Below are 13,695 nucleotides of genomic sequence, written 5' to 3' on the forward strand. Positions count from 1 at the left end.
CTTGCTTCTCGTTTGGCACATCAAAGTTAGTGTCTCCATCTGTGTGTGTGCGCGCTCTGCGTGTGTGGATATGCGCGCGAGAGAATGCATGTACGTGCACAGGGGGATGCCACGGTGAGCATGCACTGTACGACGTTCAAGGGTTGGGTGTGTAACGTGCACGCTAGAGCCGCTACGTGAGTAACATGATGTGCACTGTGTGCGTGTATGTATCAGCTTTGCCCGGGGCGGCCATAGCTCAGTGGGTTGAGAGGGCGTCTGGGAAAGCAGAAAGTCCCTGGTTTGAACCCTGGTCACGGTCTCCTGCATGTGTCGAAGTGTCCCCTCAGCAACACTTTAACCCCAAACTGCTCCCTGATCGCAGCACTAACAGTACTCACTGCTCCCAATAATTAGGATGGATAAATGCAGTAGACAAATTTCACGTACTGTACGTGTACGTGCAAATTTACAGTGACAAAAAAATACCCCAATTTCATCCTGTGTTCAGAAGACGCCTGCTATGGACGCTGTTCAGACGTAGTCTGTGCGTTAGTTGTTGTAAAATATATCGTCGTTGTCGGGTGAAAACCTTGTATGCCCAAAACCGTTGGTTTTGCATTTATCATTTTAGAAATGATTTAAACTAGTGAAAACAGCCGATCTACAAGCACACAACGCCTCGCACCGCGAGGCGTTGTGTGCTTGTAGATCTGCTGTTTTCACTACTTTTGTGCGACGGCCTTGTATGATTAAGCAGGGCTTTACTTTCCGAAAGAACGTAGAAATTTGAAACTTGGAGATACGAGGTTTCCACCCGACAACGACGATACATACATAATGGAAATCTGTATTATGGTTTGAAACTGCCAACATTTATCATAATGATGTGTACGCATGACCTTAACATTTTACAACGTGAGAAAAGCTGGTGAATACAGTTTATCTTTGTACACTCGAGAGATAAATCATTTCCGTTCAAGTATTGAGAGAACACTATTCTTTCCCAGGCCTATGTTACTGTACCACTTGGTGATTTCTCTACATAATGTCTAAGGAGCCCTAGGCCATAATACAAGCTAATAGTCACACAGGGGAGGTTGCGCTGCTCCGAGGCTGTATTGTGCTTGCTTTGCCGAGCTACTTTGGAAAGTACTGCCTTGACACATTTCACAAAAAACTTTCTGAATTACTTCAGATAGCCTATCAGCACCGCTGGTTGGAAAACTCCAGTTCAAAAGAATGCTATAATTGCTTAGTTATCAGCCAGAAAAACCCAGCTTAGTAACTGCCTTTTCTATTATCAACATTTGCTCTGGCTGACTCTCTTTTCATCATCAAAACCATTGAGGACGCTCAACGGTCCCCCTCTTCTCTGAATGTGAACCTCTGCCATCAGGAGGAAAGTCTCACTGTGTGCCAGAGTGTAAATCAAACCACTCGCTATCGTTTGTTCCAGCCCCCATCATCAGGCAGCTGAACTCTTAACGCGGAATCGTACTGTAATAGAGCAATGCACGATAAATGAGCACTTGCCGCTTTTGCACTTTACTTTTTGCGCTTTATTTTTTTAAAACAGTCGCGTCGTCGATGTTAAATGTCTCCTTTGCGGTATGTTTAAGCACGTGAACCCTAGCGTCCGTATTCATAACAGGTGGACGTTCAGCACTTTTGGTGAAAATAGAAGATCTATTAACTCATTTCGTGCTCCTGAAATTAACGGATTAAAATGTCCAGCGTGCCTCCCGCAGGCTGCATCCACGACCGTTGTCTTATTTTGAAGGCCAGAAGTCCATAGCGTAAACACTTCCGGTTTGACGTCATCGCGTCATTCACAGGAAGCGGTCATCGTCCACATGGTGTTGTGTAATGGCCGATCGGTGCTTTTCAACATGTGTTATATATCTACTGCCATGTGTTATATATCTACTGCCATCCTCGCTTTGAAAGTGTTGTTTGGAGATAATGGACATTAAAGATGAGATTCCCCGTCTGCCTCAATGTTATGGGATTACTATTTTGTGCTCGTGGATCCGGGATGATGATAAATCGGCGAGGGAGATCGTCTCGGGACATTCCGCGCATGTACCCGGTAGGATAACCGCCGTTACAGTAATATATTACTTTTCGCGAGTATACTCGGGATCGGCACCATGATACTCGAGTATTTTTCACGAGTATTCTCGGGATCGGCTCCGTATGAGTTAAGCTTACAAAGTGTTGCGACACATTGTGAGATTGCATATCGATATACAGTAAGTGCGGTATCTCAGATATGATCCCAATACGACCCCAATTACGATCAATTCTCTCCAAAATATATAGCGCTGCTTCACACCTCCACACTACAGATGTGCAAATGAGCATTTCCTTTTCCTAACCGACTATGTCTTGCTCCCTCCTTGCATGACGGAAGCTGAACAGTCATTGCAATTGGCACATTTTGTTCAGAGACTTGTGAATAATTCCACACTGCAGACATTGTCACCAGGGTAGGTAAGTTAACCCAATCAGTCTTCCTACTGACACATCACTGTTGTTGGCACTGTTGTTGGCACATTTAGGCCTAGAATTATTGAATGCTTTAACCAGTGAAAAATAGCAGATATACAAGCTCACAGCGCGGCACCGAGTGCCGCGCCGCGAGCTTGTATATCTGCTATTTTTGAAAAAAAGTCGTGAAAATGTGTGCAAATCTTTGAATATACTGTATGTATTTTCAAAGCGAACTAACCCTAACCCTAACCCTAACTCAAACTTTGCTTCTGGGGGGTCCCTGGAACTAAATATTTTGAGATGGGGGTCCGTGGCCAAATGAATATCGTTTTGGGGGTCCTTCACATGAAAAGGTTTGAGAACCACTGACATAGTAGTCTCTCAAGAACAGACTAACTGAGCTCCAGTTAAGTGAAAAGGACCTTTTCTTTGACGATGGCTGGCCAGATTGCCGACACATAGAAACATAGGTTTTTCAAAAAACCTTAGAAGGATTCAAAAGACACTTATAGAATCAGGTCAAAATTCTAATTTTCACGATTTTTCAAAAATAGCAGATCTACAAGCTATCTGCTATTTATCAGTAGTTAAAGCATACAATAATGATACACAATAATGTGTACCTGTTCTAAATGGGTTAATGGGTCTTCATATGGACACAACATATCGAGAATCATTTTGATATCCGTCCGATTCGATCCTGTGTAAACGATCCGATAATGTAAAGTTCCTCTCAACCACCGTGGAGAGGGTTTTTCGTCGAAAACTAGTGTCGTTCAAATATTTATGAAAGTGACTTCCATGACTTTTCCAAAACCTTCAGCATTTTATGAATGTCCGAAACTTTTCCAGGTCAGGAAAAGACGGTTTTCTAATACCAGGACTTTTATGACCGTATAAACCCACTTTTTATGCCAAGCAACAAACCGTCGCACTGCAGCCCGAGACACAATTTCCCCTTGGGAACAATAAAGTTTAACTTTAACCTTAACCTTATTCTCACATGCGCTAGTGGTGTGTGTGTGTGTGTGTGTGTGTGTGTGTGTGTGTGTGTGTGTGTGTGTGTGTGTGTGTGTGTGTGTGTGTGTGTGTGTGTGTGTGCGTGCGCACTTGTGCGTGTGTGTATGTGCGCGCGTGACTGCGCGAGCGTGTGTGTGCGTGTGCGTGTGTTTCACCTGAATGTCCATTGGGTTGCTACAGAGGCGGTCAGGGTAGGCCTTGTGGAGATCTGACAGCTTCTCCCAGTCTCCAGAGCCCCTCTCGTCATCCCTGTCGAACCACTCAGTCCACTCTGCCTCTGTAGGGCACAAAATACGTACACAAACACACACAAACAAATATTAATAATGCTAGTAATGGAAGTGGTTAGGAACACACACACACACACACACACACACACACACACACACACACACACACACACACACACACACACACACACACACACACACACACACACACACACACACACACACACACACACACACACACACACACACACACACACACACACACACACACACGGAGCTCAGTATGTAGCAAGAACAATAACGCACACACACACACACACACACACACACATTCTAAGGTTGTTATCTTCCTGTCCAGTGGCAACAGTAGCTGAAGTGCTCTCTCCTCAGAATTCTTGCTATGGTCCGCTGCTACAACAATTGGGTCCATTGTCACGCTCTCCAAATTTAATTTAATTAAAGCTGAGTATTTGACTGTGTGTGTGTGTGTGTGTGTGTGTGTGTGTGTGCAGCCCATTCTCACCCCCTCTGCTTCACCCTCCCGACGTGTTCCCAACTCGCCTTCTGCTTCACCCGTGCGACGCTTTGGAACGCTTACAGCGTCTATGGTCAGACGAGAACGGAGAGTCTTAGTACACCCGCGCCGACATGTGTTTACTGGAATATTTTCCAGTCACGGGGAATCGAACCCAGGTCTCAGTTTTAGCTGTCATCAGTCCCTTCTTTGAGCCGCATTCGGACGCGGAAGCAGTCCCCTGGTCAAAATGTACTATTCTGTCCATAACGGCACATAATTCGGTAACGCCGCTGAGTCGGCTTATGCGCCGTTTGCACCGTTCGCCACGGCGACTCAGTCGCTACCGCTCCCTCGGCGGCGGCTCTCGGTGCTCATCGGCGCCTGAGACGGCGCGGCTCCGTCGTTTATAGTGGCGTGAACGGTAGCGTCGGGTGGCTGGTAAATCCTTCATAGCGGTATCGAATCTCGCTTTGGGAACGACGCTTTTTTTTCTTTCTTCTTAGACCACTGGCCATACACAATTCGTCCAACCCTTGACACAGTAGGCAAACCCAAAGCATCCCCTCGTCCGACGCTTTACGGTACTTGACAGGGCGTCAGTTGTCTGACGCTTTGAAGGTGAGAATATGTTGGTGTGTGTGTGAGCGTGTGTGCGCGTGCCTGCCTGCGCAAACATGTCTGCCATCATGTCTTCAAAGAGTTAACTCAATATTAGCGCAGTAACTCTGATGAGCTTTGTATTCTAATCGAGTCTCACGGCAGCGGCGGTGTGGAAGTCAATCGATAGACGCAGCCTGCTGATCTCAATGTCATTAGCATTCTCGGTGTCATTAGAGACGTATTGACGAGTAGATGATGCCGTGATGATGATGCCAAGGCTAATCAATGAAGAAACTCAATTCAAATGATAGACTGGGAATAGACAAGGACTCGGGAGGTACGGTAGAGCGGCCGATTGGGAAGCGGAAAGGTTCCCAGTTCGAGCCCGGGATCCCCCAGAGTCGAAGTGTCCTTGAGCAATACACTGACTGAATCCCTAATTGCTCCCGACAAGCAGGTTATTGGTGCCTTGCATGGTTTCCTCCGCCATCGGGTGTATGAAATGTGTGGGTGAATGTAATGCACAATCATTGTAAAGCACCTTGGATAAATGCACCATTTATATAAATGCACCTCGTATCAAATTTTCAAATTTGTACGTTCTTTCGCAAAGTAAAGCCCTGCTTCATCATACAAGGCCGTCGCACAAAAGTAGTGAAAACAGCAGATCTACAAGCACACAACGCCTCGCGGTGCGAGGCGTTGTGTGCTTGTAGATCGGCTGTTTTCACTAGTCTAAATCATTTTTAAAATGATAAATGCAAAACAAACGGTTTTGGACGTACAAGGTTTCCACCCGACAACGACGAAATATAACTCCTGTAATTGGCCCACTGGCTTGTCACTTGTCATGATCTGAAATGGCAAATCTTTGAGTAGCAGCAGCGCTATAGAGAGAGATCTCTCTCTATAGCGCGCAATGAGGGCCTCTCCAACTCTTTTTCCCGGGTTGAATCAGGGGCCCAGCATGTCCCTGTCCTCCGCCATCGGTGTATGAAATGTGTGGGTGAATGTAATGCACAATCATTGTAAAACGCCTTGGATGAAGGCATTATAAATGCACCATTTATATAAATGCACCATTTATTTACAATGGCCTAGGTGAGAGCTGTTGTAGAACCTTTAACGCCACAATTGTGCACTGAGTCGACACGGTGCTTGAACAACACAGCATGCACACGGTTTAATCTCTTCATCAGCATGTGGATGTAGGGCTGTCACGATTATGACATTTTACATGACGATTAATTGTCACTCAAATAATTGCGATTAACGATTTAATTGTGTTTTTCTCGTTGACAATTACATTTCTGTTTGGCTTTTAGGCTTTGAAGTTGCACATGGCAGATATGACACATAACAGAAATTACTGACATATTTGACAACTTTATACTTAAAAAAGAAGATTGATAGTGGAAATAGCCGATCTACAAGCTCACAACGCGCCGCGATGCCACGCGTTGTGAGCTTGTAGATCTGCTATTTCCACTATTTTTGATTTTTTTTAAAAAAATATATTAACATTTGTCAACATGGAAACGATTATGACGATTATGAAAAATAATTGCGATTAGACGATTATGTCATAATTGTGACAGCCCTATGTAGATGCCAAACGAACTGTACCTTCGACATCCAGATCTGATGATGAGTAGGGATGAGAATGTTAACTGTACAGTACCTTGTACCCACTGGCTGCTGGTGGTGACGTTGAAATGTTCCCCGTATCCCCACTGGAACACGCGAGAACTCCGGGCCTCAGACGAAGCCTTGGTCCCTGCACAAACACACACACACCCAAGCACGTATACGCACGCACACACACACACACACACACACACACACACACACACACACACACACACAAACACACACACACACAGAGTGTCAGTCATCAAGGTAAAAAGCATTTAGCAGAGACCTTGTCACTGGGATTGTGTTGCTAGGGAACAAACAGTCTGGGTCCAAGTTTATTACCTGTCAGCCAACGGATATTATTCATAACCACCGCGACAGGAAATAAACCCGGACCCATTTAGAATGTTTACGTTGTCAAGTGTGAAAAGTTCCATTACCGTATATATTACTTATTGTGAGCTCATGCCAACTACAGTATGAAAAATCCCTGCAACCGCAAAATACGCTGAGAGTATATGGTGCACTTTGGTGCAGTATGAGAGAAACACACGGAAAGTAAATCCTGCGGGAAATGATGTGTGAATTATTCAGCGAGACGGGCAGAAAGATAAGACCGATCAATCAAGCTGTATTCATATACAGCGGAACCTTTCGTACTGTACATTGAGTTGCAATATAATACATTTTGCATTTATAGGCGAAGCTGCATAGATGAAAAGCACAGTATGCTGTAGGTCAGGGTTCCCCAATAGGCGGCCCGCGGGCCATTTCTCGTATCTCCAAATTTGCACGTTCTTTCGCAAATCATACAAGGCCGTCGCACAAAAGTAGTGAAAACAGCAGATCTACAAGCACACAATGCCTCGCGCCGCGAGGCGTTGTATGCTTGTAGATCGGCTGTTATCACTAGTTTAAATCATTTTTAAAATGATAAATTCAAAACGAACGGTTTTTGGACATACAAGATTTTCACCCGACAACGACGAAAACTGTCGCTGGAGTAGCGGGAACGCCACCGTCGCCCCCTGCAATGTTGTGGCCCTCAGCTTGGTACCCTAGACATGATTCGGCCCTTGGGGAAAACTAATTGGGGAACCCTGGTGTAGGTGATAAGGAGACGCGAGGCTATAAAGGTGGGTTCCTACCTTGGTACACGGCACGATCCTCCACTGCAGAGGAGGTGTCGCCTTTCACCACTATGAAACTCCACGAATGCCTGAGGAGTGCACACACATGGACAGAGAGAGAGAGAGAGAGAGAGAGAGAGAGAGAGAGAGAGAGAGAGAGAGAGAGAGAGAGAGAGACAGACAGGGGAGGGAGAGGAGGTGACAGGAAGCAAGGGGTGAGGAGGGTGATAGAGAGGGGTGATCGGAGACAGGAAGACGAGGGTGGAGGAGAGAAAGGTGGGAGAGAGAGAGAGAGAGAGAGAGGGAAATGAGGGGAAATAGACGGACAGCAAGAGAGGGGGAGAGGAAAGAGAAAGAATGGTCCATTAAAACCACGGTGCACACGCACACAAACACACGCACACACACGCACACGCACACACACACACACAGTCGGTGGCAGTGCTAACGATGGTGATGCACAGACAATAAGAGGCTGACAGAACCACCCAGGGAGAGTCAAGGTAATTTAATTGGCTCTCCCAGCATGCAACACTCACTGTGAAGACTCGCTGGCCGTCAACGGGACAGGGAAGGCAGCGGACATAACGTGTGTGTGTGTGTGTGTGTGTGTGTGTGTGTGTGTGTGTGTGTGCGTGCGTGTGCGTGTGTGCGTGAGTGTGCGTGCACACACACGTGAGTAGCTGGCTGGCATCACATAATGTGCCTATGTTTGTGTGTGAGAGGAGGTTGAGGTGTGGGTGAAGCAGTGATGTGTGTTCACCTTGTGCAGTATGGTATGCATGTGTGTGTGTGTGTGTGTGTGTGTGTGTGTGTGTGTGTGTGTGTGTGTGTGTGTGTGTGTGTGTGTGTGTGTGTGTGTGTGTGTGTGTGTGTGCGTGTGCGTGCGTGCGTGCGCGTGCGACCCAGTCAGAGGCAGATACAGTATGTGGCATTGTTTCTGACGGTGATGCAAAGCCAGCGAGATGCACAGCAATGTTCCCACTCAATGCAGAACACACAGCATTCCTAATCACATCATCATACTGGACCTTCTCCGTCCAGAAACCATGAAACAGAATGTGAGCTCTCTCTGACATTAACCCTCTCCTGCCACAACAACGCACACAAACACCTCTCTTCGGCTAGCGTCTCTCTCCACGCTTGTTAAGCACACGTAAATTACATACGCCTAGAATTGATTACAGAGTCTTTGCCGCTTCATAAATTACAGCTTATTAAAAAGTTCCCTTGGCACGCCGCAAATAACACGGCATCGTCTCCCCCTCCCCGCAAGGCCATGGTCGGCCTGTTTGGTTGGCGGTGATGTCTGCAGACAGGGCGACAAGAGTTATTAGAGAGACCAACCCTCCGTCTCTCTGGCAACCCCCCCCAAGCCTCTGCTAGGATCAAAGTTAGCAGGGACATGCTGGGCCCCTGATTCAGCCCGGGAAAAAGAGTTGGAGAGGCCCTCATTGCGCGCTATAGAGAGAGATCTCTCTCTATAGCGCTGCTGCTACTTTGCCATTTCAGATCATGACAAGTGACAAGCCAGTGGGCCAATTACATGAGTTGTATTTCGTCGTTGTCGGGTGGAAACCTTGTACGTCCAAAACCGTTAGTTTTGTATTTATCATTTTAAAAATGATTTAAACTAGTGAAAACAGCCGATCTACAAGCACACAGCGCCTCGCGTGTGCGAGGCGTTGTGTGCTTGTAGATCTGCTGTTTTCACTACTTTTGTGCGACGGCCTTGTATGATGAAGCAGGGCTTTGCTTTGCGAAAAAATATACAAATTTGAAACTTGGAGATACAAGGTTTCTGCCCAACAGTGACGATTTACTTTGTTGGCCGCCCAAAATGTAACGAAATTTTATTTTTATTTTTTTCCTAATGGCCGGCCTGGACCGGCCCGGGAATGAACCGGGCCGTTTGGGAGTTGTCCCGCTTTTCCCAATGGCCAGCACGTCCCTGAATGTTAGGTTTGTGAATGAATGGCTGTATAAACTCTTTCTCCACCAAAAGTGGAGAGTTTCCTCGCCATCGCTGTCATGCCTTGTTCAGATGTGATTTGTCTCTTCTTTCTGTCAGTCTGTTTACTCTCTCTCTCTCTCTCTCTCTCTCTCTCTCTCTCTCTCTCTCTCTCTCTCTCTCTCTCTCTCTCTCTCTCTCTCTCTCTCTCTCTCTCTCTCTCTCTCTATTCATCCCTGTTTTTCCTCTTGTGGTTGACAGAGTGTTTCCTGCGGCCTGCTCGTAGGCATAGGGTTTCATAACACTAGCTGGCCCACCTGGGGTGTCGCACCAAATTCTGGGCCCTGGGTACAAGGATTCACTGAGGCCCCCCCCCCCCCCATGAACTGGGAAACACATTATTTTGTGCTTTAACTATTGAAAAAAATAGCAGATCTACAAGCTCGCAGCTTATTTCAAATCCTTAGGTTCTTTTTGAAAAATGTTTCAATGTCAGTGGTGCTCAAAGTTTTTCATGTCAAGGACCCCCAAAATGATATGTATTTGGCCACGGACTCCCATATCTCAAAATATTTAGTTCCAGGGACCCCCCCCCCCCCCCCCCAGAAGTTAAATTTTAGTTACAAATGTTCACTTAAAAAAATACATATATTCAAAGATTTGCACACATTTTCACAACTTTTCAAAAACAGAAGATCTACAAGCTCGCAGCGCGGCACTCGGTGCCGCGCTGTGAGCTTGTATATCTGCTATTTTTCAATAGTTAAAGCATAAAATAATTAAGGCCCCCCTCCACCTTGGGCCCTGGTAACTCAGTCCCACTCCCCCCCCCCCCCCCCTTGTGACGCCCCTGTGGGCCACAGGCTTACCACGAGACCTACCACTGCCAACCTTCTCCTCTTCACGGCCACAGCCAGGCATGTTTCAGACAGTGAATGGTATACTGTGTACACACAGACACGCGCGCGCACACACACACGCATACAGTAACACTTATGGGTTATTATGTTAACCCACATTGCCCAGCGTGCGTTGCATACTTCTGTTGTTGAATGCGACCCACAGCGCAGTCGAGTCTTGTCTGGGGAATGTATGAAAATAATTTAGCGAGCGAGCTCTTCTGTTACTGAACCCACTCGTGTCAAGAACTTCGGAGACGTCTCTCGGGGTCTGTTATCATGGAATGATTCAGTCTCTATTTCCCATGCATTCCTCACATACTAATACTAGAGTGAGACTGACAGGCCTGGCTTCTCTCTCGACTCTCTCTCTCTCTCTGTCTCTTCCAACGCCGGGGTGATGTTGGCAAAACGGGGCCAATGCGTGCGTGCGCGCGTGCGCGCGCGCGCGCGAGTGCATGTGTGTAAGAGAGAGAGAGAGGAGAGAACAGCGGAGAGGGATAAATAACCAAACAAACAGAGAGAAGAGTGGGAGAGGGAGATTAAGAGAGATGGAAAGACGAATGAAATAAAAGTGAGTGGCAGAGGCAGACAGAGAGAGAGAGAGAGAGAGAGACGGTGTTGGGTGTCTGTCACCAGTCTATAAATCACAGTGTGATGTTATTGCCGTGCCACATAGCTATGCAGGATCAGCTGGCGTAGCGTAGCGTAGCGCTGAGTGTCGGCTCCGGCGTTATACCGGCAGAGAGGCGACGGATCAAACTGCTATCATCAGGAAACCCGCGCCGCGTTCCGCTCGGCACGCTCCGCTGGCAGCCACGCGGAGGATTAAACTGCAGTTGCCCTTGTACCCGGCTCGCGCCGAGCATCAGAAACCACTCATGGGTTCCGGCTTAGGGATATACGGTTGCGGTTTAAGGTACGCATGCAGAGCTGTGGCTCACGCGTGCTTGTTCAGATGTTAAATTGAGAGAGCGTTTATCGCTTTGCCGTGAATTCCTCCAAAAGGTCTTCTGAGATTAAGGAAATTACTGAAATCTATCCCCCCAAAAAAGCCTGCTAGAAATGGCACAGGGAGAAAGGAAACGGTCTGCATGGTAGACCGTGTACTCCAGTCCACTGGGGTTACAGTGCAGAGCACAGAGAAGCCAGGGGATTAGCTTTGAAGGTGAGCATATAGTGTGTGCCAACGGTGACGCAATTGTAGTCCTAGAACGGCCATATTTTTGGTCAGACATAGGTGTTTCAATTGTTTGATTGACAGAACTAATGCGCTACTCCAATCAGAACACCTGTGTAAGGCTGTGTTGACCCAAGAAATGGCCGCTCTAGAACTACATATGGGGCTTTTAAGCCATGACATCATTTTGTAGTCAGACCAGATTTATTGTCAATATGTGTCCCTCGCTATTTCAACAGATCCGAGACAAAAATAACGACTAAAGTATAATTCTACCACTTTCTTGTCAACAAGAAAGAGAAGACAAATTAGTAAATAGTAAAAATATTCATGGGCGCTGCCGCTGGGGCCTTTTGGCCCCAAAAGTTCTCCTCTGCCTACAAAATGATGTCAGACTTAAGAGCCCCATTGGCACACCAAATAGAGGGTATGCACGTCCACTGGGACCCGCCCCCCTAATCTAGACTGAGTGGCAAAACATTGAGCAGCATGGAGCATTGGAGTTTGGAAGTGCTAGTTGCAAATCACTCAACGGCCCTGCATACCACCTGTTTCTAAATTGCAAATAATGCAGGAGGCAGCAGGATGTTGTGTTGTTGAAAACGAGTGCTTCCAAACTGACACTTGGAAAAATAACCCCCTGCACAGAATGTCTTGACAGAAAGTAGCTCATAACATGTCTATGGTGGATTTTTTTATGAAACAAAAACTTTGCATAAAGAAAGAGGACAATTCAAGCTTTAAGTACAGTGCAATGTTGGTGAGTTTAACTTTGTTTAATGCAATCAGATAGGACTTTTCTGTTTGGATGTATGGGCTGGCAGAAATTCGTTTTTTTTGCCACTCAGTAGGTGTTCCCACATAACTTCCAGCAAGAGTGATGTCACACGCATACCCTCTATAGGCTCGATGCACAGCAGCCATAGTGGAAAGAAATTGGGCCCCTTCATTACTTCCTTCATGGGTCTTAACAGTTCTACTAATGAATGCTCTGTTCCATTCTGGTCAAACAGAGTCAGGGTGCTGATATTGTGCATGATGTTGGCTCTCTGGAAACACCCACTACTGCAGGGGTCTTCAACGTGTTCAGGCCAAGGACCCCTTGGTTGAGAGAGAGATGAAGCAGGGACCCCCACAATCTGTTCATAGATATACTGTTTCAATGTTTGACAGCACGATCAACAGTGTATTTTGGATTCATGTTAATGTGTGTTTTCAGATATTTAACCACTTCAATGAACGGTCAATACTTAATAAAACTTGACCTTTAACTGTACTTAAGTCTGCTCTTTTCCCCCTCCAAAGTTCTTTGCCGAAAATAGCCGATCTACAAGCTCACAATGCCTTGTGCTGCGAGGCGTTGTGAGCTTGTAGATCTGCTATTTTTGTCCAAAGTTCTCAGAATATGGACGCTAGGGTTCAAGTGGATAATATAAGAAAGGAGTAAAAAAAAAAAAAAAAAAGTTCCTATCACACAAAGATTTGGAGGACCCTCTGTAGTAACTCTGAGGACCCCCTAGGGGTCCCGGACCCCCTGTTGAAGACCCCTGCTCTACTGCACCAGTGGGTCTCAAAGTTTCCTTGAGGGGGGTTCCAAATGGCCCCTTATGGGTTTGTAACTCCGAGAGTGTACAAAAGGAAACATTTGTACAGTCAGAGTTAACGTTTAAGACAGAGGCGTCAATTGGGTATGGCAAGCTATGGCAGCTGCCATACCATGGCTACAGGGAGAAAATAATAAAATGTACTCTTCGTCGTGGCTGTTGCTAAGGTATGGTAACATGACTGGCGCGCGCGTGCAAGACACCAGTCATGTTGCCATACCTAAGCTTTCGCTGAACTGACGCCTCTGTGCTACACTAAATGGAACAGAGCCTTCATTACAATCACTGGTAACACCTGTGAAGTAGGAGAAGGAAAGGGCCCAATTTCTGTCCAATATGACATGCGGTGCATACAGGGGCATAGTTCCGCCGATTTAAGATGACTCCAATACGGAAGTAAAACTTCTATGATTGGCCGCTAGTTGCGCTGTTTTCCCCCCCGGCCGATCGCAAA

The 13,695-nt window shown here is 46.5% G+C and overlaps 1 protein-coding gene across 1 annotated transcript in view; it reads right to left on the reverse strand.

Moving 5' to 3' along the window:
* Positions 1 to 13,695, reverse strand: part of cemip (cell migration inducing hyaluronidase 1) — a gene marked incomplete at its 5' end in the record, with an annotated part of 198,681 nt that overhangs the window by 104,793 nt on the left and 80,193 nt on the right. Inside the window, 3 exons of the mRNA XM_080729340.1 lie at positions 3,651 to 3,772; positions 6,524 to 6,619; positions 7,626 to 7,696. Coding sequence (XP_080585466.1) covers positions 3,651 to 3,772; positions 6,524 to 6,619; positions 7,626 to 7,696 — 289 coding nt within the window. The remainder of the gene's footprint in view (positions 1 to 3,650; positions 3,773 to 6,523; positions 6,620 to 7,625; positions 7,697 to 13,695) is intronic.

The sequence above is a fragment of the Nannobrachium achirus genome (assembly GCF_963921795.1).
Source record: "Nannobrachium achirus genome assembly, chromosome: 7".
NCBI classification, from domain to species: domain Eukaryota; kingdom Metazoa; phylum Chordata; class Actinopteri; order Myctophiformes; family Myctophidae; genus Nannobrachium; species Nannobrachium achirus.